General features: G+C 41.7%; 1 protein-coding gene across 3 annotated transcripts in view; it reads left to right on the top strand.

Moving 5' to 3' along the window:
- LOC139264617 (metalloreductase STEAP2-like) overlaps positions 1 to 22,239 on the top strand; it is a 52,605-nt gene extending 30,366 nt beyond the window's left edge. For 2 of the 3 annotated variants that reach the window (XM_070881358.1, XM_070881357.1), the window contains exons 5-6: positions 5,403 to 5,567; positions 20,041 to 22,239. In XM_070881358.1, the coding sequence (XP_070737459.1) occupies positions 5,403 to 5,567; positions 20,041 to 20,325 (450 nt within the window). In that variant the 3' untranslated portion in view covers positions 20,326 to 22,239. Of the gene's footprint in view, positions 1 to 5,402; positions 5,568 to 11,711; positions 11,874 to 20,040 lie in introns of those variants that run through there. The other variant, XM_070881359.1, reaches the window with a different exon arrangement.
- Positions 22,240 to 27,682: the final 5,443 nt, after the last annotated feature.

The raw sequence follows: 27,682 nt of genomic DNA, 5'->3' as shown, positions 1-27,682 counted from the left end.
TTTATCAGGCATAATATCCCAAGACAGAATCCATTGTGACAGGTCAGGTGCAAGAGAGTAGCGGGGGCCAGTACTAAAGTTAAGAGTCTAAAAGAAGGGAACAATAGGAGCAAACGCTAAAGTATCTTTCCTTGTGGAATTGAGCTAGCTACTTGCTGTAATAAATTGACTGAATTGGCTTGCAAAATGTGAATATAATGAAGCCACAGAAGAGGGGTAAGCCCTACTTTACAGGGTTGTCAAGGAATGTGTTTTCCTCAATTTTACCAACCATTGATTTACCCATGATTTTCTAGATATTTTGATACAATAAATTGCCACTCCGTGTGATTGTATATTTACACAACCTGTAGAAATATTGCATTACATGTGTTCCTACATGTCTTCTAACTATTGGCTTAAGTTTATAGACATTTTGGGGTGAATTCACATCTTCACCACAAGGGGAATAATCTGGCACGGCTGAACGGATCCACCTGCCTGTTACAGAACCTACCCAATTTCAGTCTATTGATTGCGATCGGTTCTGTAACGATCCACCCAGCCAGATTACCACCCATGTGATGAAGATGAAAATTGACCCTTTTTAAAGTTTTGTTTTTCCTCCTTATGAATCTTGTGTTAAAGAAAGATGTAAATTTTTGGTCAATTGGGTGTCTGACACATGGGCTCAAGACTTCCAAACTGTCTAATTAAACTTCCTGTACACAGTGTGAGCTCTCCCAAGAGAGACACACTCCACTTGCAAAAGCCAATCCTTAGGAACTCCACAAAATATACACCGAGGTACTGCTGAAGTTAAAAAAAAAATTGTGTGATCATCAAGGTGAAAGTTTCGTCAAGAAGAATGAAACTTTTTCTATTTTAGGCATTCGATGTCAGGATCAAGCACTCCCAAGTTTTTCACAGCCAGATGCGTAGAAAATAGGTGCAGGAGTAGGCCATTCGGCCCTTCGAACCTGCACCAATATTCAATATGATCATGGCTGATCATGCAACTTCAGTACCCCATTCCTGCTTTCTCTCCATACCCCTTGATCCCTTTAGCCATAAGGGTCACATCTAACTCCCTTTTGAATATATCAAACAAATTGGCCTCAACAACTTTATATGGTAGAGAATACCACAGGTTCACAGTTCTGTGAGTAAAGAAGTTTCTCCTCATCTTGGTCCTGAATGGCTTACCCCTTATCCTTAGACTGTGACCCCTGGTTTTGGACTTCCCCAACATCAGGAACATTCTTCCTGCATCTAACCTGTCCAACTCCATCAGAATTTTATATGTTTTTATGAGATCCCCTCTCATTCCTCTAAATTCCAGTGAATATAAGCCTAGCCGATCCAATCTTTCTTCATATGTCAGTTCTGCCATCCCAGGAATCAGTCTGGTGAACCTTCGCTGCACTCCCTCAATAACAAGAATATCCTTCCTCAGATTAGGAGATCGAAACTGTACACAATATTCAAGGTGTGGCCACACCAAGGCCCTGTACTGTTATGTATCTGTAAATCCCTGGGGCCTGATAGACTGCATCCCAGAGTACTTAAAGAAGTAGCCCTAGAAATAGTGGATGCGTTGGTGATCATTTTCCAACAGTCTAGCGACTCTGGATCGGCTCCTATGGACTGGAGGGTAGCTAACGTAACACCACTTTTCAAGAAGGGAGGGAGAGAGAGAGAGAAGGTGGGTAATTATAGACCGGTTAGCCTGACATCAGTAATGGGGAAAATGTTGAAATCCATTATTAAAGATGAAATAGCAGCACATTTGCAAAGCAGTGACGGGATCGGTCCAAGTCAGCATGGATTTATGAAAGGGAAATCCTGCTTGACCAATCTTCCAAAATGTTTTGAGGATGTAACTAGTAGAGTGGACAAGGGAGAACCGGTGGATGTGGTGTATTTAGACTTTCAAAAGGCTTTTGACAAGGTCCCACACAAGAGATTAGTGTGCAAAATTAAAGCACATGGTATTGGGGGTAATGTACTGACGTGGATAGAGAACTGGTTGACAGACAGGAAGCAGAGAGTCAGGATAAATGAGTCCTTTTCAGAATGGCAGGCAGTGTCTAGTGGGGTACCGCAGGGCTCAGTGCTGGGACCCCAGCTATTTACAATATACATCAATGATTTAAATGAAGGAATTGAGTGTATTATCTCCAAGTTTGCAGATGACACTAATCTGGGTGGCGGTGTGAGCTGTGAGGAGGACGCTAAAAGGCTGCAGGGTGACTTCGACAGGTTAGGTGAGTGGGCAAATGAGTGGCAGATGCAGTATAATGTGGATAAATGTGGCAAGAACACAAGGGCAAAATATTATCCGAATGGCGGCAGATTAGGAAAAAGTGAGATGCAGCGAAACCTGGGTGTCATGGTACATCAGTCATTGAAAGTTGGCATGCAGGTACAGCAGGTGGTGAAGAAGGCAAATGGTATATTGGCCTTCATAGCTAGGGGATTTGAGTATAGGAGCAAGGAGGTCTTACTGCAGTTGTACAGGGCCTTAGTGAGGACTCACCTGGAATATTGTGTTCAGTTTTGGTCTCCTAATCTGAGGAAGGACATTCTTGCTATTGAGGGAGTGCAGCGAAGATTCACCAGACTGATTCCCGGGATGGCAGGCCTGACATATGAGGAGAGACTGGATCGACTGGGCCTGTATTCACTGGAGTTTAGAAGGATGAGAGGAGATCTCATGGAAACATATAAAATTCTGACGGGACTGGACAGGTTAGATGCAGGAAGAATGTTCCAGATGTTGGGGAAGTCCAGAACCAGGGGACTAAGGAAAAGGGGTTAAGCCATTTAGGACTGAGATGAGGAGAAACTTCTTCACTCAGAGTTGTAAATCTGTGGAATTCCTGACCGCAAAGAATTGTTGATGACAGTTCATTAGATATATTCAAGAGAGAGTTAGATATGGCCCTTACAGCTAAAGGGATCAAGGGGTATGGTGAGAAAGCAGGAAAGGGGTACTGAGGTAAATGATCAGCCATGACCTTATTGAATGGTGGTGCTGGCTCGAAGGGCCGAATGGCCTACTCCTGCACCTATTTTCTATGTTTCTATGTCATCTGCAAACTTGGAGATATTACATTCAATTCCTTCGTCTAAATCATTCATGTATATAGTAAATAGCTGAGGTCCCAGCACTGAACCTTGCGGTACCCCCCTAGTCACTGCCTGCCATTCTGAAAAGGACCTGTTTATTCCTACTCTTTGCTTCCTGTCTGCCAACCAATTCTCTATCCATGTCAATACATTACCCCCAATACCATGTGCTTTAATTTTGCACACTAATCTCTTGTATGGGACCTTGTCAAAAGCCTTTTGAAAGTCCAAATGCCCACTGGTTCTCCCTTGTCCACTCTACTAGTTACATCCTCAAAAAAATTCCAGAAGATTTGTCAAGCATGATTTCCCTTTCATAAATCCATACTGATCCGGTCACTGCTTTCCAAATGCGCTGCTATTACATCTTTAATAATTGGTGCTAACATTTTCCCCACTATCGATGTCAGGCTAACTGGTCTATCGTTCCCTGTTTTCTCTCTCCCTCCTTTTTTAAAAAAGTTCCTTGTACTCTGCCCCAACAACTTGCCTGAACCCCAACCTCAAGACATTTTTCCATCCCCACTACGGTCACCCTGTGGCCTTACATGAGATTGCTAGCTAGTGCTGAATTAGGAAGAGTTTTTTGTTGCAAGTCCATAGCCACTAGGTACTGGATTGAGCCTACCCAAACTTCTTTCACATAGGACCCTTAGGGGCCAGCAGACCGAGGAGATAACACCCAACTTTACCTCACCACCACCCCTCTTGACCATTGTGCTGCTTGACTGACATCCAGTCTTGAATGAGCTACAATTTCCTCCAGTTAAACATGGGAAAGACTAAAGTAAACTTTTTGGCCTCTCCAACAAACGTCGTTTCCTTGGCCACTGATTTCATCCCCTTCCCCGGTCACTCTGTCAAATTGAACAACGTAAATGCCCAATTCAAACCCGAGATGAGCTTCTGCCTTCCCCCCCCCCCCCCCCCCGCCATGCCATATCCCCTCCATCACAAAGGTCACCCACTTCCATCTTAAGATTGCTTGCCTCCGCCACTGCCTCAGCCCAACTGCAGCTGAAACTCTTATTCATAGCTTTGTAACTTCCAGACTTGACTATTCCAATGCTTTGACCAGCCACCCATCCTCCATGTTGTGTAAACTTCAACTAATTGAAAACTCTGTTGTCTGTTTCCTATCCCACATCAATTCCTGCCCACCCATCACCCCTATCCTTGCTGACTTACATTGGTTCCGGTTCCCACAATGCCTCAAATTTAAAATTCCCATCTTTTATATTTAGAACCCTTCATGTCTTTGCCCCTCCCTATCGCTGTAACCTCCTCTCACCCTACAATGCTCCCTGAACTCTCCATTCCTCCGACTCTGGCCTTTTGCACATCCCCCTTCCTTCACTCCACCATTGGCGGCCGTGCCTTCAACCATCTAGGCCCCATGCATTGGAATTCCCTCCCTAAACCCCTCTGCCTCTTAACCTTCCTATCCCGCTTTAAGACCCTCCTTAAAACCCACCTTATTTGACCAAGCTTTTGGTCATCCCTCCTACTATCTCCTCCTTTGTTTTTACTTCCATTTTTGTTTGATTACGCTTGAGATGGAAATGCCTTGGGATATGTTTCTACATTTAGAGGCTCCATGTAAATAAAAGTTATGAGGAAAGAAGTAGTTTTATTCCCATCCAAAGCATGTTGTTTTAAAAATGTATTATTTTAAGTAAAATGCCTTTTTGTTATGGTAAGTTCATTGATCCCATGCTCCCAGCAAGCAGCCCTGGTTAAAAGATATGTCAGAGATGGGGCCACAACTCTGTAGTGCCGATTGGTGAAATTACCCAGAAGGAACAAGATTCTGTCACAGCAAAGTTTTGCCAATGACTTCTTTAACAGTTAAGGCATGTTATTAGGCATCGGCAATAGCAGGAATATAATAAGTGACATAAATGTGGGAGAGATCATTACAACTCAAATGTTTTGTGTTTTGTGTTTATCACTTTATCATGTTCTTCAGAAATATCTCTGAACACTTCATGTTCATTAACTTTGAAGTGCAGTGACTGTTCTTAAGTAGGCAGACACAGTGACCCAGATGACCCTGTTTCTGTTTCCCCGTTGATCCAGTGGAAACTATAACTGAAGCATTATTCCTACTGGGCGCAATATTTTGTTTTAATTTTTTCTTAATTCTTAAAAATTGTCCAAAGTTTCAATGTTGAAACAAATTATGATTTTGTCTCAAAAGTTTGATTATTTTACAAGCCATATTCAAAGTATGTCACTGGAATACAAATGTCTGAATTGGATTTGATGCATTTATCGTGCTCCTTTCATAGGTTCACGCCAACATTGAAAATTCCTGGAATGAGGAGGAGGTGTGGAGAATGGAAATGTATATCTCCTTTGGAATTATGAGTCTGGGTCTACTCTCATTGCTGGCAGTTACATCACTCCCTTCAGTCAGCAGTTCTCTGAACTGGAGGGAGTTTAGCTTTATTCACGTATGTTTCTCTTTCATTTCATTTCCTAATGATGTACAACTTTTTGTATTAAGTCTGATGCATTGCAACCATAGTATGTGGGAAACGTGTTTCTGTTGCAAATAGGAATTAATTCGATCAGCAAGCTAGAAGCCAATAAACATTTTTTCTCTTTTTCTCCTGCATTGTTTTTGTGGGTGTAAACCAAACAGGAAAACAAAAAACATAAAACTCAATCATTTAATTTTAAATAAACCCTGGCCCCGAAAATCCGTGGCTCTTCTGGTACACTGCCGCTGTAACTTCAGCAAGACTACATCGGAGGGTTGGAATTTGGGCTTGGAATCCGTTACATCAGATCCTGCCCTTGGAAGAGAATTCCTGTCCGTCTCTTACAAGGTCACCGGTATAAGGGGGCAGGGACTCCCTACATTGAGGGTTCTTGTTTTCATGGCCCTCAAGGACCCAGGTATAGAGTTGGTGGAGGTGGAAATGGGCCCAACCCACGGCTACCCTGAAGGTAAGTTTTCTTTTAATTTTAATTCTGGTCACCTTACAAAATGACACTTATCCTTTTTATTTTCCACAGTGGGAGAGAAACCCACACCACTTCCCCGGCCCCAGCTAATTGGCACCAGACTTTTTGGCCTCAAACAGGGAGCATGCCTTGTGGCAGAGTTGCCTGCCATTGCCATGTTAATTAGTAGACTTACCCCTGAGCCTGCGAACCGTTGCCATATCAGTGGCAAAAGTCACTCAAGAAAGCAATGTACAGGAACTTACAAGGGCAAACAAAAGGGAGGAGATCTTTGAGGGTTAGTGAATAGTGTTAGATTCAGTAAGTGAATCATCTCAGATAAATTATATGGCCAGGCTAGCATCAGACTTCAAGAGTCAACCTTCAGGGATTGGAGCCAGAGACTAGTGCAGTGTTGTCATGATAGAGGGACAAATGCTGAGGAAAGCCAAGGAAATTGGGATATTGGATGGATTAAAAGTTGGTTAGAGAAGCAATAAAGATAGAACACCCTGCAAACTTATCCAAGAGATTATATTAATGAACAGATTGTTCAACATTGCAGCAGGTAATAGAGTGCTCAAGGTCAGCATAAAAAGGAGGACAGTTTGCGCTACAAAGACATAAGAAGAATATGTGACAACAGGTAAATTATTTAAGTGGGACACCTCAATCAACCTAATATAAACAAAGAAATCCCACTTAGTTTAGAGTCACAGTTGGTAGATGTAACACAGTGTATCAAGGAAGTAATGAGAGAAGCAATGCTTATCTTGATTTGATATTCATAAATGACCCAGAACACGTGATATCGAAGTAGTAGCACCTCTGGGGGATAGTGATCTAAGAGTGATAAAGTTTAACATGAACTGGTAGTCAGAAATACCTAGGACCAGGATCTAGGTATATAACTTTAAAAAGACTAAATTCAATGAAACGAGGGAGCAACTACGTAGAAGAAAATTCAGGCTGGTTGATCAACACCACTTCAGTACAAGAGAAGTGAAACACCTTTAAAGATATAATGCTGAATATCAATACACCCCCAAACCAACAAGCTCAACTAAGTAAACATGACACTAAATGAATTAACAAAAAAAGTTAAAGGGAGATAAAGAGGAGAAATGGTCTGTACAAATTCTGTAGTAAGAAGGAAGGGGCACACTGGGACTATAGAAACATAGAAAATAGGTGCAGGAGTAGGCCATTCGGCCCTTCGAGCCTGCACCGCCATTCAGTGACTTCATGGCTGAACATGCAACCTCAGTACCCCATTCCTGCTTTCTCGCCGTACCCCTTGATCCTCCTAGTAATAAGGACTACATCTAACTCCTTTTTGAATATATTTAGTGAATTGGCCTCAACAACTTTCTGTGGTAGAGAATTCCACAGGTTCACCACTCTCTGGGTGAAGAAGTTTCTCCTCATCTCGGTCCTGAATGGTTTACCCCTTATTCTTAGACTGTGACCCCTGGTTCTGGACTTCCCCAACATTGGGAACATTCTTCCTGCATCTAATCTGTCTAAACCCATCAGAATTTTAAACGTTTCTATGAGATCCCCTCTCATTCTTCTGAACTCCAGTGAATACAAGCCCAGTTAATCCAGTCTTTCTTGATATATCAGTCCCGCCATCCCGGGAACCTTCGCTGCACTCCCTCAATAGCAAGAATGTCCTTCCTCAAGTTAGGAAACCAAAACTATACACAATACTCCAGGTGTGGCCTCACCAAGGTCCTGTACAACTGTAGTAACACCTCCCTGCCCCTGTATTCAAATCCCCTCGCTATGAAGGCCAACATGCCATTTGCTTTCTTAACCGCCTGCTGTACCTGCATGCCAACCTCCAATGACTGATGTACCATGACACCCAGGTCTCGTTGCACCTTCCCTTTTCCTAATCTGTCACCATTCAGATAATAGTCTTTCTCTCTGTTTTTACCACCAAAGTGGATAACCTCACATTTATCCATATTATACTTCATCTGCCATGCATTTGCCCACTCACCTAACCTATCCAAGTCACTCTGAAGCCTCATAGCATCCTCCTCGCAGCTCACACTGTCACCCAATTTAGTGTCATCCGCAAATTTGGAGATACTACATTTAATCCCCTCGTCTAAATCATTAATGTACAATGTAAACAGCTGGGGCCCCAGCACAGAACCTTGCGGTACCCCACAAGTCACTGCTTGCCATTCTGAAAAGTCCCCATTTACTCCTACTCTTTGCTTCCTGTCTGCCAACCAGTTCTCAATGCATGTCAGCACACTACCCCCAATCCCATGTGCTTTAACTTTGACTGTTAATCTCTTGTGTGGGACCTTGTCGAAAGCCTTCTGCAAGTCCAAATAAACCACATCAACTGGTTCTCCTTTGTCCACTCTACTGGCAACATCCTCAAAAAATTCCCGAAGATTTGTCAAGCATGATTTCCCTTTCACAAATCCATGCTGACTTGGACCTATCATGTCACCTCTTTCCAAATGCACTGCTATGACATCCTTAATAATTGATTCCATCATTTTACCCAGGCAGACCGGTCTATAATTCCCTGTTTTCTCTCTCCCTCCTTTTTAAAACAGTGGGGTTACATTGGCTACCCTCCACTCCATAGGAACTGATCCAGAGTCTACAGAATGTTGGAAAATGACTGTCAAGGCATCCGCTATTTCCAAGGCCACCTCCTTAAGTACTCTGGGATGCAGATCATCAGGCCCTGGGGATTTATCGGCCTTCAATCCCATCAATTTCCCCAACATAATTTCCGGACTAATAAGGATTTCCCTCAGTGCCTCCTTCTTACTAGACCCTCTGACCCCTTTTATATCCGGAAGGTTGTTTGTGTCCTTAGTGAATACCGGATCAAAGTACTTGTTAAGTTGGTCTGCCATTTCTTTGTTCCCCGTTATGACTTCCCCTGATTCTGACTGCAGAGGACTATTGCAAGAAAATGCAGAAATATATTAAGAGTGATTGAAGAGAAGTGTAAAAAGACATAGCAGCTAAGGCTATGTACCACAATAAGAAGGTAGTCAGAAAGACTTGCTGCCACATGGTGTGGTTGAAGTAGACAGCATTGCTGCATTTAAGGGGAGGCTTGATGTGCACATGAGTCAGAAGCAGGTTAGAGGGATACAAGGCAGGGTGGGGGGAGGTCATTAGAGTGGGAGGAATCCCATGTGGAGTATAAACACTGACATAGACTAGTTGGGCTGAATAGTCTGTTTCTGTGCCTTAGATTCTATATAAAGAGGTAACTATGTAAACCATAAGCAAAGCAAACTGGCTTGAAACTAAGGATGTGCACAAAATAATAAATATTCCAAATGAATATTTACTCCGAGTATTCGCAAGAGAAAATATGAGCAAATAAAGATATCCTACGTAAAATCAATAACTTCATTATAAGTGGAATGAAGTCCTCAACAGGCTAAACAGGTTTAAAGCAAATAAATCTTCAGTGCAGAGAAGGGATGTCAGAGAACTGAGTTATGAGGAAAGATTTGGGCTTTACAACATAGAAAAGAGGCATTTGAGAGATGTTCTTATATGGGGTTTCGATTGTTCGAGTTAAAGAAAAAGTTAACTTGGAACATTATTTTAAATTAAATTAAAGGAGTAGAATTAAGGGACATAGATTCAAACTTCTAAAAGATAACTTTAGGACTGAAATCAGGAAATTCTTCACACAAAGAATGATCAATATAAACATGAAGTAGTGAAAGCAAAAACCTTTAATTGTTTAAGAATGAATGTTAGGAGTTCTGGATGGATGAACTAAGGTGAGCCAAATAGCCTTCCTCATCGACAAATATCTGGTGAAAGCTTAAAAAGTGGTTTACTTGCCATTCAGTAATAGAACTATTGAACTTCAGGGGGGATAGTTCACGTACTGTATTCTAATGTGCACTTTAAACGCAAGCCTGCAGAGAAGGCCTTACTAGTCCCTTACCATGTTTGTCAAACCATTTTGATTTGGTGAAAAATAAAGATCCATGCCTCACATCACTGCAATACAGTTCCTAAGTAAAAAATCATGGCCCTTTAATGTAAGCAGGGTTAGGAAAAGATCAACTTTCTTTTTTATAAACAAGCTATTTGACCTAGGCATTATATAACGGCTGAGTTTTTCCCTAAACCGAAGAGTTTGCTTTTAAAAAATGTTGCTGGAACAAAAAAAAACAGGGCTGTGTTCTCTGCACTGGGACTGATGCAGCATATGGAGTCTCTTTTATTAACAGGCCAGTTGCCTGAGGCCTGATGTACACAGCACATGACTATCTGATTGAGAAGTGCTTTGTTCGCAAGACTCATTACAGGGCAAATTGAATTTAGATGAGCAGTGCACCTCATAATGCATTTTGGATGCCTTAAATGTACCCAAGGCTGAATGTCTGTATAAAATGGGTGCTGCAAGGGAGGCCTGTTCTCTTTTGTCGGAGCCTTGTTCTTAAAGTTACATTGCTGGATTTCTGAGCAACTTATTGTGCACTGCTTTGTCTTGGTCTTGTTGGACAAAGGAAGTTAGGGAAACTTTTTGAAATCCTTCTGACTCGGTCTATCCCTTTTTAAACAAAGGTACCACATTAGCAGCCCACCAGTCCTCCGGCATCACACATGAAGCCAGATCGGGTTGGAAAATGATGGTCAGGGCCTCTGCTATTTCCTCTTTTGTTTCGCTTAACAGCCTGGGATACATTTCACCCGGGCCTGGGGATTTATCCACTTTCAAAGCTGCTAAACCTCTTAATACTTCCTCTCTCACTATGTTTATTTAATCTAATATTTTACACTCCCCCTCCCTGTCTGCGTTGCCCCTCTCCTTTGTAAAAATAGACGCAAAATATTCATTAAGAACCTTACCGACGTCTCCTGCCTCCACACACAGATTACCCTTAAGATCTCTAATGAGCCCTACCCTTTCGTGGGAAGTTGGTCACTTTCAGAATAAGCTGGATGATTAGCTATTCGTTCTTGGTGCTCCCACTCAACAACAACAATTGAAGTGGCAGCATGTTGCACTATTTTACATACTGTAATGCTTGGAATCATTGACCCAGATTTTGCTGTGAAAATAATGGTGAGGCTAACAACACTCACTGTTATTTATGCGCAAATCGGACAGCAACTTCCAGCGAGCGGAGCTGTGCAGTTAAACATGAAAATCCAGATATTGCTGTCCAAGATGCGCCGCTCTTAAGCTGCAAGAAAATGGCATTTCACCACCTGGCTCCCAATCAAATGTGTTGAATGCATGAAGTTCCTGTACTGACGTCATAGATATAGACTAAACTCACCACAAAAATTTAGGGTTTGTTCATTCCAGTCTAAGTACCTTTTTAATTACTGCCCAACAACCTCCCTGGCACTGAATATTAACTTTTATAAGTGTGGAGTCTCATACCTTCAGCTCTTAATTATTATTAGAGATTTTTATTTAATTATTTTTTTTTAATTCTGTCTCCTTTAGGTCTCTCTTAATTCAATCTTTCTTTCGATCTTTTTATTTCACTTTCTGTACCTGATTTGACATTGAATTCACTATTCTAAGTGACACTTCCTGGTTCAGATTCGGCGCTGTTCATTAACGATTCTTCAATCTGATTGGTTAAGGAATTACACAGTTGCTTGCTCTGTTCACATAGGTCCCAGATGCCCGTTTGGATGTCCCGCTGACAGCAACTTGCCGTACAAAACCTCATAGAAAGTCTATGGGAAAGTGCAAGTCCAACGAGTAGCAAAATCTCGCCTATTGTCATCCGTAGTAAAGATGACAGTAAAATGATTCTGACCGTGAAATCTTAAATCTCATCCGTCTACTTTTGTATTATTTAGGTTAGCAACAATTACAATACGGTGCTTGTTTACTTTGCTGGTCTTGGAATTAATCAGAAAACTTTTAATTACAGCATACGGCTCTGCATTGACACACCCCTCTAATTGTTCATAAAGATACCAGGCATTGCTGGAATGTTTCACAATAATGAATAAATACAAAGTTCCTTTGTACACAAATGCTACTTGCATAGAAATGAGGAAAATTGATTAAAACTGACAATTTACAGAATGTTCGGAGTTCACTGATCCAGATTCTGAAGTTAGCTGCTTAAACTATAATTGGAGATTATATTTAGAAATATATCTTGGACTTCCCAGCAGTGGATGTGGACTATTGTAACTACATCTTTGCGAAACTAGTATAGTGAAATGAACGTTATTTTAACTGTTATGTCAAATAGAACAGGAGAGAACTGTTAGCACAGAGATTCACAGGATGTTACAAAATGGTGAAGCTTTCAGAGAACATGAAGAACAATGCTTATCATCATAGGCAATCCCTCGAAATCGAGGAAGACTTGCTTCCACTCCAAAAGTGAGTTCTCAGGTGACTATACAGTCTAATACGCAAATTACAGTCTCTGTCACAGGTGGAACAGACAGTCGTTGGAGGAAAGGATGGGTGGGGAGTCTGGTTTGCCGCACGCGCTTTCTGCTGCCTGTGCTTGTTTTCTGCATGCTCTCGGCGACGAGACTTGAGGTGCTCAGCGCCCTCCCAGATGCTCTTCCTCCACTTAGGGCGGTCTTTGGCCAGGGACTCCCAGGTGCCAGCGGGGATGTTGCATTCTATCAAGGAGGCTTTGAGGGTGTCCTTGAAACGTTTCCTCTGCCCACCTGGGGCTCACTTGCCATGTAGGAGTTACCAACAATTAGCCCGTTACTAATAAGGCCTCAATTTGGACTCAAGAGGGGTGAGTTTGGTTTTGGGTCGAAGCGCAAAACAAGCGATAGCGAATCGGCAGCCCGTTTTACACCCTGCCTGTTTTTCTTTATCATTGAAGACAATAGAAAAGAAAATCGGGCGGGGTGTATATCCGGATGCCAATTTGCTATCGCCCATGTTGTGCTACTTCCCAAGACCACTGTCGCCCCCATAAAGGATTCAGAAATTTAAAACTAAATTGTTATAAAATGCACCACTGAAAGTGCTATCAGGAAATTAACTCATTTACATTCATTGTTCCTATTATTTTTATTACCAAGTAACATATGTGGTAGAAGTTAATAGTTTATTTTTTCTTTTTGGAAGGACAGAATTTGCATACAATCTACAGCTGTAACAGATAATTCAGAGATTTGGAAATGTTTATCCTGAACTGTTCATGTGGATGGAGATATTTCCATCTTTAAGGCCACTGAGTTTGTAGTCGTGTAATTGCTGTGGTAGACATTTTGGTGGAGCAAACTTTTTGTGTTGAAATAAACATTAGCAAGAGAGTATTTATTCAATTTTGGGAATAATATCAGGACCATTGGTTTACAGTGATTAAATAAATTAAATTCTATTTTTCTTAAATGATATTCTGCAATTTATTTTTTTCCTGGTGTTTTGAGTTTTAAATTCCACAACTCTCTTCATTATTCGGTGAAAACCGTAAATAAGTTGGGAGGGGAGGCCTGCTCCACTTTGCCAGGTTTTCACACTTCCCTCTCCAACTTAGCTAACCTGCTTTAACTATTCAAACATTTTCTGGTTCTTGTATATATCTTTTTTTTTCCTCTAATCGTGCCTCCTTTTATTTTATGTTATCATTTTTGTTAGTTAACCATCTCCTGTTCTCTGCCGAATCACTTTACAGCTCATCTTTTTTTCTTCTTGTGTATATGTCTCTCACACTCACCCTTTCCATTGCTCACTTTCTTCGAATAAGATGCTCATTTCTGAGTCTGATGGGCAATGTCTGAAATACTGATTTGTTGCTTCTCTCCACAGATGCTGTGCCTGACCTGCTGAGTGTTTCCAGTATTTTCTGTTTTCGTTTCAGATTTCCAGCATCGGCAGTTTTTTATTTCTTACAATTGTAGGCAGGTGCATGATGTGCCTATCCTCGAAAGTGCTGAAATTTGTGATGGAGCAGTTGGTCTATTCTTGAGAAATGAGAATATTACTTGATTTTGAAAACTGAAAACGTAACTTCAAATTGTTTTTCCAAAGGCATTCAATGTCCATGTTTTGTATTTATGTTGCTCCAATGGTTTAAGCACAATAGATGTTCATAAAATGCCTTTTCCCATATTTAAATTTTATGGCATTGCGATTTTTGGGGATGACATGGAGGGAGCGGAGCTGGTGAATGCCTCTTTTCGATGCCCCAGGGCTCAAGTTAATTTGCATATGTTGGGTGGGCCCCATGCTCTTTTGGGATGTCTGTCCATCGTGTGGATTGGCGAGTGGAGTTTCTATGCAGTATAGTGTTGAAATGTCAGCAAGCCCATGGATCTAAGCAGTGGTCTCCAAATAATTATTGAAAATGTGGCTTTTCTCTTCTGCCTATTTAGACAATCTGGTCAATCACTCTGAATGGCAGGGAGTCTCTGGACATCCCGATCGTTCAGCATTGCTTAGGGTGTAAATGAGGAAACTGTTATATGATGCGTTTTCCTTATTTACTTTCCTTTATAATATGTCTGCCATTTGTGGGAGGTGTATTATGCACCCTCCCCTGAAACTACCGGGGTTACTGATGGGGCTGAAAAGGGTTAAAACCCTGGCGGATTTAGATTCTGTTCCTAATTTCGTCTTCCACCACGAGCAATCTGCTGTGCAACTGACACCCCACCCCAGCCCCAACCCCAGGAATTTATGATCCTCAATCTCAAAAATTGTAACTAAATATAAATTATACATGCCTCTTCTAGCACACCCCATCATCAACAAGGAGTTATAATTTTGAAGCAAATTGTGTATCATACAGGCTTGTTTTTTTCTTGAAAACTATTTCAGCAGTTAACCCAAGTTTACAGACATTTGAGGTGTAGCATAAAATACTAGATACAATCTCACAGACAATAGAGGCTCAATAACACCACTTAGAAATAGCTAGGTTCTGAAATGATCTACCAGCTGGCTAGGAACTAATGTAAAAGCTTGACACAACCACATGTAAAGGGTTTTCACAGGGTTGTTGTGCCTTGGGTGTCTCTGGGCTTCTGCCCTCACAGCTCATGCCTGGCCTGTGAGGTACCCTGAGTGCTGCAAGAGCACCCCTGGAGAGACTGTGTCCACAGCTTATGAAGGGGGTTTTGAGACTCGTGCATCCCCACAGCTTATGCCTAGCCTGTGAGGCACCTGTGAGTGTCAAACACTCCTAACCCCTTCTTCCCTAGCCTGTGACACACAGTTGAGCGTTTTCGAGGCGCTCCTAGCTTCCCTTACATGGTTCTGACATAAGACTCACGATCAGGAGATGTAATACAATAGAACTGAGACAAGGTGATTCCAAGAGGAACTTTAGGCTTCCAATTTATTTGACACGGTGTAACTCAACAAACAGCAATACACCAACAAAACAATCCCCCTAAATCCCACTAAAACGGACCCAACGAAAATCTTTACACCAGTTTAGCAGTACAATGCCCAACCTCCCACCTTTCCTGGCCTAACTGAGTTGGGAGTTCTGGGGACCAGAGGTTATACTCACTACTGTGCCTTCCGCAGTCTGGTGGTTTGTTTCTTCTATCTTCGGTGTCTTCGGACACTGGTTTTCCTTCAGTGTCGAGAAGCTTGTGGTTGTGGTTGTTGGATGACGAGGGCAGGGAAAATCATCACTTCTTTTTCACTACGTCAGAAACCCCTTTTTTTATAGCCAGATTATCCAGTCCGCCTCTCCTGCTGAAGTCGATTCTTCTCATTGGTGGACTTTTTGATTTTGAAAATGCAGCAGTTTTAGGGTTTTAGGTTTTTTTTTCCACTGATCTTAACCTACTCAAGGTTTGAGTGGGTGTTGATTGCATTGGCCTCCTGTAGCCATTGTGCTAGTCTGGCCTGAGCCAGATATTTCTATGCCTATGAAAAAGGTGTTGGAATATGTATGTGGCATTGTTTAAATGCTAATGTTTTCAAGGGGCGAGTTTCGAGGGTATACAGTTCCCAGACAATTTGATTAGTTCCAATGTCCAAACTGGCCCTTTTGATATTGACTCCACCCCTTTTCTTGCAGACCCAACATACACCTTTTAAAAAATCCCAAATTCGATTAAAGTTCGTAGTTTCTTCCATGTGCACTTTAGGATTTCAAACTTTCTGGTAGATAGTTCCAAATTAAATTCCCTTTCCTATAAGTCCAAACACTGAGGGGGGGGGGGGGTCTCCATTCATTTGTGTCTCAAAGTTTTCCTTCCATCGGTTTCAATTCACAGCACAGACTGATCCCACGGCCCTTTTCTTTCTGGGTAAAATGAGGGGGTTTTCGTCCTCCCCTACACACAGCAAACTAGAGTATAAAAAAACCACATGGATAGAAATGTTTTTTAGGAGATGACTTCTTGCAGAAACCCCAATGTTAGAAACAAATACAAATATTAAATCCAGCTTGGGTATTAGCACACTGTCGATGATTTAGCATAATCTTGATATATTTCCACAAATATTTATCATTTACAGAGATGGCATGAGATCATGGGGTAGATTTTAACTTTCACCGATGGGCAGTAAACTCGGTGTTGGAGATTGGCCGCTCGTAATACACCCAGCAGATTTTCCTTTCCATTGAATATAACAGCGGCTGATACGCAACTGCCAGTTTTCTGCCCAGCACTAAGTAAACATTTTCCTTTTTTAATTCATTCTTGGAATGTGGACATCGCTGGCAAGGCTGGCATTATTTCCCACCCCTAGTTGCCCTTGATTATGGTGGTGGTGAATCTTCTTGAACTGCTATAGTCCATGTGGTGAAGTTACTTCCACAATGCTGTTATGCAGGAATTCCAGGATTTTCACCAAGAAATGATGAAGGAACGACGATATATGTCCAAGTGGGGATGGTGTGTGACTTGGAGGAGAACATGAAGATGATGGTGTTCCCATGCACCTGCTGCCCTTGTCTTTCTAAGTGGTGGTGCTGCGGAAGAAGCTTTGGCGAGTTGCTTCAGTGAATCCTGTAGATAGTACACACTGCAACCATGGTGCGCCAGTGATTGAGGAAGTGAATGTTTAAACCAGTGGATAGGCTGTCAGTCAAGTGGACAGCTTTGTCATGGATGGTGTTAAGCTTCTTGAATGTTTTTTCAGCTGCACCAATCCAGGCAAGTGAAGAGTATTCCATCACACTCCTGATTTGTGCCTTGTAGGTGGTGGAGAGGCTTCGGAGAGTCACAAGGCGAGACACTCGCTGCAGAATATCTAGCCTCTGACCTGCTCTAGTAGCCACAGCCTTTATGTGACTGGTCCAATTGAGTTTCTGGTCAATGACGAACGCTAGATGTTGATGGTCAGGGAATTTGGCGATGGTAATGTCATTGAATGTCTTGGGGAGGTGAAGTGTGAGGTAGTTTATATTGGCAGGATGGGAAAGGAGGCCACTTATTACTTGAATAGTAAGAAATGAAAGTGGTAGAGGAGCAAAGCGATCTGAGAATACAGGTACATAAATTACTAAAAGTAGCAATATAAGTTGATAAGGCCATAAAGAATGCAAAGAAAGTACTGGTGTTCATTTCTGAAGGAATAGAATACAGAAGAAAGGAGAGAGTGCAAAAGGGACCTGAAGGTGCAAACAAGTTGATAAGAAGGTTAAGAAAGCATATGGGATATTTGGCTTTGTAAATAGGGGCATTGAACATAAAAACAAGGAAATCACGCTAACCTTTACAAATCTCTGGTTCGGCCTCAGCTGGTGTATTGTATACAGTTCTGCGCACCACACTTTAGGAAGAATATCAAGGCCTTGGAGAGGGTGTAGAGGAATGAGGGACTTCAGTTATGTGGAGAGATTGGAGAAGCTGCGATTGTTCTCCTTAGCGCAGACAAGGTTAAGGGAAGACCTAATAATGGTATTCAAAATGATGAAGGGTTTTGATAGAGTAAGTAGGGAGAAATTGTTTCCTCTGGCAAGTGGGTCGATAACTACAGGTTATAGATTTGAAATAATTGGCCAAAGAACTAGAGGGGTAATGTAGAGATATGTCTTCACACGGTGGGTAGTTAAGATCTGGAACGTACTACCTGAAAGGATGGTGGAACAAGATTCCATTGGAACTGTCAAAAGGCAATTCGACAGGTACTTGAAGAGGACTAATTTGCATGGTTATGGGGAAAAAGCCAGGGTGTGGGACTATATCGGACAGCTCTTTTAAAGAGCCGGCACTGACACGGTGGGCTGAATGGCCTCCTTCTGTGCTGTAAGATTCTTCAACCAGGCTGGAACCTGCACAGCATCTACCAGTCTTGGATCTGTAGTATAAATGTAGCCTTGAGCTAGATCGGGGTTTTCGTTCCAGAATTGACTGCCGGTCAATGAAGGCAGGTGAGAAAAAAAGTTATTTAAAAACAAAATTAATAAAAGAAAAGTTAAATGGTGAAACAGAAAGACGAGGGAAGACAAGAAAGAAAGAAAAGAACTTGCATTTCTAATTATCAAAGAGAATATGGAGAAAAAGTGAAGTGGCAGGGCAGAAGTAAAGTCTTTAAAGCATTTAAAAAATCTGTATATATTTATCATAACAATATTACGGTAATAAAACTACTCATTACATCTGACTAGCATTATTACTGTAAATTATGCAATTTCACAGTATGTGAGCTGAAACCTGAAAAAGAATTGCCAGCCCAGAGAAAATTCCTGGGGCTGCTGGTGTTCTTGGGTTTAGTTACTGAAATTTATGTTTCCACTAAACTCATTTGAACAGAATGTTCAGAACATTAACATCTGAGGCCTGCACTACTTCACACAACACTAGATCAATTGGCACTCCCACTGGCTCCAGCTGTACAAGAACAAATCCACAATAGAATGTAATAGATGAATTATATCAATGATAATGCAGCAATGCACCACTAATATCTCATAAATCTATCAAAATCTTTTGCAGATTAATTTTGAACACCAGATGTAAACAAAGTATGAATATAGATATAATGGGACAGATTTTTATATCCCATTATAACATTTTTGTTTTTTTATAGTCTTTGGTTCAGTGTTACTGGTTACTCATGTAAGCAGACCTTGCATCTCCAATGAGTGTGCCTGATATCTAGATAAACATAATGAAAGCCAGAGATGAAAGAGAATCCCAGGCACTATACTATAGCTACAAGATCTTCTCAAATTCGGCAAGTGGAACAATAACACTATATCAAATCAAATCTATGTCTGCTATAGATGCCAGGGAGACAATCATCTGACTCCATCAAAAAGCTGGTGCTATTTTTCTTCAGGTTACCCTTAGATTTAATCCTGTGTATGTATGCAAGACCAACAAGAGAGAATCTAATCAATAATACATCATAGACATAAATGCCTTTGTCTTACATAAGCCTTAACATCATAGGCGGTCCCTCGAATGAGGATGACTTGCTTCCATGAGAGTTCACAGATGTTTCAATGAAGAACCTGATGTTCCAGTCCTGAACCCCAGTTGAGGGGGTGGAAGATGCCTATGCGTGAGCTTTTTTTTAATGTGTGGTGACCGTTGCACATCAGCCACTACACGGGCTTGACAGAGCTAGGCCTTTATCCCTGTGACAACTAACACACTATGAGTTTCCATAGCGTTTCCACTTGATGGAACAACGGTTCGTATTTGGGGAAAAAGCACATGATACATAATTAAACTATATGGAATAAAAACAGTAAATGCTGGAAATACTCAGCAGGTCAGGCAGCATCTGTAGAGAGAGAAACTGCATTAACGTTTCAGGTCAATGATCTTTCAAAGGTCATTGACCCAAAGTGTTAACTCTGTTTTTCTCTACAGATGCTGCCTGATCTGCTGAGTATTTCCAGCATTTTCTGTCTTTATTTCCGATTTCCAGCATCGGTAGTATTTTACTTTTTTTTAAAATATATAGATTTTCATTCATTAAAGTACGTGATTCTACTAAAGGTTACAATTTAGAGAAAAGTTGAGTGCAAAATTTATCAAAGTGAATGATGAAAATAGATTTTACTAAAAAAATTCTATCCTTTTCTCTTCAAGTCTACACTTGGTTATGTGGCCCTCCTTATCAGCACCTTCCATGTTCTGATTTATGGATGGAAACGAGCCTTTGAGGAGCAGTACTACAGGTTTTACACTCCACCAAACTTTGTGCTAGCTCTTATTCTACCTTTCACAGTCATCGTTGGGAAAGTTATTTTGCTTCTTCCGTGCATCAGTAGAAGATTGAGAATAATACGCAAGGGTTGGGAAAAGAGCCAATTCACAGGTGACACTTCAACAATAGTTCTTCAAGCATCTCCAGAAAGAGTTACCATTATGTGACATTTTGCCAAAAAATGATTCCATTTCAGCCATTCAACTTTATGAAATGAAGACTACTCTGTTAAATTTGTTTAATTAGGTTGTCAATTATTGATAAATCATCTTAGAAATTCCAGTTTCTTGTATTTATTTGCCTGTTGCCTAATAGAATATAGATGAAGTATACAGTAGTGAACAGTATATGGGACGATGTATGGATTCCATTGTCTATTCTGTTTATGCCAGATTTAAAAATCAATGCATTAAATGAGCTCAGTATTAAAATGAACTACATGCAATGATTATCAATTTGATGTCTAGACCCTGTCAAAAGAATCTTCTAAATGTTGTTTCTGTTGCTTTTGTGGATGAAAAATTGATGAACCTGGTCTCATCCTAACATTGGCAGGAATGCTTGTTTTGGGATCTGGATTCCAAGCATCAAGCTTAGTTTAGAGTAACCTATATTTTTAATTAATCATAACTTTAAAAGTTGCTGACGTAAATGGATCTTGCTCTCCAAAGACTCAGTACACAGTGTAGTCCTGTACTGTACAGATTGGGGGGTTACCAGATTTGAGCCCGAGTCTGTTCTGGCATTTGTTATTTTAATTCTGCTTCTGGTAAATTAGGATGAGCATTTCACCAAATTTCTGTTTATAAAATGTATTTAAGATGTATTTATTAAACATAGCTCCTTAAATTTGAAATTACTTTAAAGTCTGTGGTAATAATCGATCAGTAAAGGCAGTTAATGGTTTTTGTAGGATAAATTGAAATTAGTGCAATTGATGTAACAATAGGAAATGCCAACGCTTATTTCATAATTTTGTTTAGGAATGAAAAATGTTGCTTTCAGTAGAATAAGAATTCACACCAATGAAAATAGGATCTGCCTGTTTGACAGTTAGGGCCAAAATTGCCCCGCGCTGGGTTTGGGGAAAGTTTTTTTGCGCTGACGCAGAAAGTGCCGACCCTGGCATTGATTTGAGCTCTTTGTTGAAAAAAAATGTTACCTACGGTAACGCAGCATTCCCCCGCTGTTCACGGAGCGCGATGCTCAGTACTGCGATCAGCACATGAGCGCGACACTGATAAAGCCAGCATGGTGCAGACGTACCATGTCACACTGATGCCTCACAAAGTCCATCCCCTTTTAAAGGGGAGGGCTTCTGCAAACACTGCAGTCTCTTTAGTGGTGTCCACTGGGCCACCAGGGAGAGTGCCAGCCGGGCCAGTGGCCAGGCACCCAAGAGGGCGTGCCGGGTTGCATGTTGGTGGCCCGGCCAAACCAGCGGCCGCCATTGTCGGACCGACTGAAAAAAGATCCCGGCCGCCGCGCTATCACCTCCCCTTTAAAGGTGGCCAGGGCACCACAGCTTCTCGCACCGAGAAGCTGTCAGTGGCATCTCCCCTCGCCGACCTCGCATCTCGCGGGGCAATTTCTCCAGAGAGGTTGCCACGCACGGCGGTGATGTCATCGATGTGCTTGCGCTGCACCATTGCGCTGGTTGCAGCGCAAACTACTTTGGGCAGAGCCCCGGGGACAGTTCCGCATAGGTTAATGTGATTGCTCTGCCCGCACGCTAATTCATTTGCACTCTGTTAGTGCTAGCTAGCAGCGCTAAATGGCCCAGCGTAAAGGGGCAAGTTCGGCCCCTTAGTATAACAATCTGGACCAAATTTTCCAAGGAATTGTTAGTTACCATGGAGTATCACTGGATTATCACACAAGCCCAGCACAATTTTTGGAATGTCAATAATGTGCAGTGTTCATAATTATAATGTAGTTTTTGTCAAAGTGTGGCAAGCTATAAGTGTCAGTCCTATTATTTTTCGTTAAATTTGTCAATGTTGTAATTTACAGTTCTGTCTTTGTTGATTGAGTAGATGGAACTATTCATTACGTGCAATAAAAATTACTTTGTTTCCAAACTTTTTTTTGTTTCTGAGCAATATTAGTAATGAGAAATCTGCTTTGTATCCCTATGCTTCTCAATTGTTGTTTAATTGACAATTTTCACATGCACTCTGCACAGTTCCTGATGTGTTATGTTTCAGTCTATTTATTGCTGCATCCACAGGATAAGCAGAATAGTGCTTATGTGTTTGAATCACTGAGGCCACCTGGTCAGAAGTTCAAGCAAAAGACATTTTGCTGACAACGAAGCTTGCAAAATATTACAGCACAGATCCTTTATTGGGATACATCAGTATAAACCTTTCAGCTCTGTGAATTTGCTTTTGATAACACTCCTATGAAGCGCTTTAAGCTGTTATATTACGTTAAACGCACTATATAAATACAAGTTGTTAATTATTAATATATCAGTACATAAAAACATAAGAATTAGGAGCAGGAGTAGGCCATTCAGCCCTTCGAGCCTGCTCCACCATTTAATAACATCATGGCTGATCTTCTCCCTCTGCTCCATTTTCCTGCACTCTCCCCATATCCCTTGTTGCCCTTAATATCAAAAAGACTTGATCTCTGCCTTGAATATACTCAACAACTGAGCATCCACAGCCCTTTAGGGTAGAGAATTCCAAAGACTCACCATCGAGTGAAAAAATGTCTCCTCATCTCGTCCTAAATACCTGACCCCTTATTCTGAGACTGTGACCCCTGGTTCTAGACTCCCCAGCCAGGGGAAAGATTCTCCCTGCACCTACCTTGTCTAGCTCTAAGAATTTTGTATGTTTCAATGAGATCACCTCTCATTCTTCCAAACTCTAGAGAATATAGGCCTAGTCTACCCAATCTCTCCTCATAGGACAATCCCCACATCCCAAGAATTAGTCTGGTGAACCTTTGTTGCACGCCTTCAATGGCAAGTATGTCCTTCCTCGGGTAAGGAGACCAAAAATGTACACAGTACTTCAGGTGTGGTCTCACCAAGGCCCTATATAATTGCAGTAAGACGTCTTTACTATTATACTCAAATCCTCTTGTAATAAAGGCCAACATACCATTTGCTTTCCTAATTGCTTGCTGTACCTGCATATTAATTTTCAGTGATTTGTGAACAAGGACACCCAGGTCCCTCTGAACACCAACATATCCAATCTCATCATTTCAAAAATATTCTACTTTTCTATTTTTCCTACCAAAGTGGATAACTTCACATTTCTCCACATTATATTCCATTTGCCATGTTCTTGCCCAATCGCTTAATCTGTCTATATCCCCTTGCAGCCTGTTTGCATCCTTCTCACAACTTACATTACCACCTAGCTTTGTATCATCAGCAAACTTGGATATATTACATTTGGTCTCCTCATCCAAATCATTGGTATCGATTGTAAGCAGCTGAGGCCCAAGCACTGATCCTTGCGGTACCCCACTAGTTACAGTCTACCAACCCGAAAATGACCCGTTTATTCCCACTTTCTTCTGTCTGTTAACCAATCCTCAATCCATGCGAGGATATTGTCCCCAATCCCATGAACCCTAATTCTGTTTAATAACCTTATGTGCGGCACATTATTGAATGCCTTCTGGAAAACCAAATACACTTCATCCACTGGTTCCCCCTTATCTGACCTGCTCGTTACAACCTCAAAAAACTCTTCAGATTTGTCAAACACGATTTCCCTTTCATAAATTCATGTTGATTATGCCCAATCCTATTAATACTTTCTAAGTGCCCTGTTACCACATCCTTAATAATAGATTCTAGCATAGTTCCTACTACTGATGTCGGGCTAACTGGTCTATAGTTCCCGTTTTCTCTCCCTCCTTTCTTAAATAGTGGGGTTACATTTGCTACCTTCCAATCCCCGAGAACCATTCCAGAATCTATGGAATTTTGGAAGCTGACAACCAATATATCCACTATCTCGATAGCCACCTCTTTTATAACCTTAGGATGTAGGCCATCAAGTCCAGGTGATTTATCAGCTTTCAGTCCCATTAATTTCTCCAGTATTTCCTTACTAATAATTTTTTTCAGTTCCTCATTCGCACTAGACACTTGGTTCCCCACTATTTCTGGAATTTATTTTACATCTTCCGTGAAGACAGACACAAAATATTTGTTTAATTTCTCTGCCATTTCCTTATTTTCCATTATAATGTCTTCTATCTCAGCCTGCAAAGGACCCATGTTTACTTTCGTTAATCTCTTCCATTTTACATAACTATAGAAGCTTTTACAGTCTGTTTTTATGTCTCTCACTAGTTTACTCTCATATTCTTTCCTGTTTATTTATCAATATCTTGGTCCTCTGTTGAACTCTAAAATCCTCCCAATCCTCAGGCTTACACTCTTTTTGGCAACATTATAGACCTTTTCCTTTAATCTAATATCTTTAATTTCTCTTGTTAGCCATGGGTGGACCACTTTTCCCATGATTTTTTTTCCTTAAGGGAATATATTTATTGCGAATTATCAATTATTTCTTTAAATGTTTGGCATTGCTTTTCTACTGTCATATCTTTTAATCGCATTCCCCAACTCGCCTCTCACACCTACGTAGTTTGCTTTGTTCAGATTTAGAACCCTAGTTTCGGACTTAACTAAATCATTTTCAAACTCAACATAAAATTCTATCACATTATGATCACTGTTATCCAGAGGCCCCTTTATTACAAGATTATTCATTAACCCTGTCTCATTGCACAATACTAGATCTAACGTAGCCAATTCCCTAGTAGGTTCCTCAACATACTGATCTAGAAAACTATCTTGAATGCATTCCATGAACTCTTCATCTTCACTATTACTGCAATTTTGGTTTGCCCAGTCTATATGAAAGTTAAAGTCCCCCATGATTATATTACCCCTGTTACATGCATCTCTAATTTCCTGATTTATACCCTGCCCGACAACTACTGTTAGGGGTGCCTATAAACTACTCCCACTAGTGTTTTCTGCTCCTTGTTTCTTGGCTCCATCCAAAAACTGACTTTGCATTTTTTCCGAGCCAAGATTCTTTTCCCCTCCTTTATTATCAGCGCTACCTCCCCCCCCCCCCCCCCCCCATTCCATTCTGCCTGTCTCTTCTAAAAGTCAAATATCCTGGAATATTTAGTTTCCATCCTTAGTCACCCTGCAACCACATCTCTGTGTTAGCTATTAAATCAAACCCATTTATTTCTATCTGTACTATTAATTAATCTATTTTGTTGCGAATGCTTCGTGCATTCAGATATAGTACCTTTAACTTTAAGGCCTAGAAATTGATTGTCTTTGCGCCTCCCGTTGTCACCTCCATGCGTGGCGAAAGAAATGACTCCCGCTAAATTCCCCGAGAGATTTGCAGCAGCAGTAACCCCCAGCGCCACAATCTCCTGCGTCTGGAGATCGTGATGTCGTTGTTCTGCCCATTGACCTAGTGGTGCCCCGGACCCAAACTTCAGTTCTGCTCCCTGCAGCATCGCCAAATGACAACCCTGACTGCTGCAGGAGGCATTGTTAGGTAGGCTATGAACTTGGGGGCACAATTTAAAGGCAGGAAACAAAAAAGTTTTGCTAATGCATAATGGCCAATTTTCTTTGGCTGCGATCGATTACCCCGGCGCTATGCTCGAGTGCTTGGCTCTGATCGGACCGGTTCGTGGCTGCCGTCAGCGACGAGGTACCTCGTTCCAACGTATAACCTGCAGCGATCATAGACTCAGAAATTTACAGCACGGTAGGATACCATTTTGGCAAATCCAAGCACTTTGTAAATGTGGTGAGGGTTTCTGTCTCTACCACCCTTTCAGGCAGTGAGTTCCAAATACCCACCACCGTCTGAATGAAATAATTTCCCCTCAAATTGCCTCTAAACCTACCAATTATTTTAAATTTATGCCCCCTGGTTGTTGACCCCTCTGCTAAGGGAAATAGGTCCTTCCTAACCACTATATCTAGGCCCCTCATAATTGTATACGCCTTAATAAGATTTCACCTCAGCCTCGTCTGTTCCAAAGAAAACAAACCCAGCTTATCCAATCTTTCCTCATAGCTAAAATTCTCCAGTTCAGGCAACATCCTTGTAAATCTCCTCTGTACCCTCTTTAGTGCAATCACATATTTCCTGTAATGTGGTGACCAGAACTGCACACAGTACTCTAGATGTGGCCTAACTAGTGTTTTATACAGTTCAAGCATAGCCTCCCTGCTCTTGTATTCTATGCCTTGGCTAATAAAGGCAAGAAATCTGTATGCCATCTTAACCACCTTATCTACATGGCCTGCTACCTTCAGAGATCTGTGGACATGCATTCCATGGTATCTTTTTTCCTCCACACTTCTCAGTGTCCTACCATTTAATGTGTATTCCCTTGCCTTGTTAAGCCCTGTCCAAATGCATTACCTCACACTTCTCCACATTGAATTCCATTTGCCACTGTTCTGCCCACCTGCCTAGTTCATTGATATCTTCCTGCAGTCTACAGCTTTTTCATTATCAACCACAGAGCCAATTTTTGAATCATCTGCAAAATTCTTAAATCATACCCACTACATTCAAGTCTAAATCATATACTACAAAAAATAAGGGACCTAGGGCTAGAACCTCCACTTTTGTGGTTGGGCAATATTTCCAGCGTGGGCGGTAAAAAAGGGTTTTCAGATTGCCGGCTTCTCGCCCATTCTCAAACCAGTCTCCACTTTTGAAAATGGGCGTTACCACGAGTGATAAGATATGGACGGTAGTGTAAACTTTTTCTGACCTTCTGCTGTAAAGTGTGGCCGTCCTTGGCAACGGCATGGCAATGCTCAATTCCTGCGATTCTGCAGGTCTGTTCCACAAGCATGACATGAGAGCGAAGAGATGGTACAATTGTCCAGGAGGACTGTAGACATTGGTGAGCAGCTCATCGAAGCATTGGGGGGCATATCCTGACAGTTGACCACCATGACTGATTACATTCCGCGGATGGCGGAGTCCCTGGAGGCGAAAGTCAGGAACACTGCTGCCACAGGCCTCCCAGTGGTCCCGGAGCACGACACTCCACCCCTAGGTTCTGCACCACCACTGTGAACGACAGATGAGAGCAAGGACCAAGATCCTGCTTCTGCATCAGAAAATTTTGCCCCCTCAGCACCCCCCGCCCCCGTACCCGTGCAATGACTGCATCGGCCTTCATTCCCCTCAATGAGGCACTGCCTGAGGAGCTCATCGGCCAGGGGCTATGGAACGAGAAGGGGAAGGGGTAGAGGTGGGGAGAATAAGGGGAAGCGGAAAGGAAAGTGAGATGCATGTGCGCAGGTGATGGCTGTGTTATATCTCCATCTGGGTGTATGCAATTTGTTATAATGTATGTGGGCTGGGGACCATGCTCCTACTTTGCCTTTGTATTCTGTGTTGCTGGACATGTTGACCATGTGATTTATGTCAATGGTGGAAAAAGTGGGGTGTGGGTGGGGTTTGGGTGTTATTGGCTGTG

Source organism: Pristiophorus japonicus, chromosome 5 (assembly GCF_044704955.1).
Source record: "Pristiophorus japonicus isolate sPriJap1 chromosome 5, sPriJap1.hap1, whole genome shotgun sequence".
NCBI classification, from domain to species: domain Eukaryota; kingdom Metazoa; phylum Chordata; class Chondrichthyes; family Pristiophoridae; genus Pristiophorus; species Pristiophorus japonicus.
The sequence above is the reverse complement of the archived record's forward strand: the minus strand, read 5'-3'. Positions and strand labels throughout refer to the sequence as shown.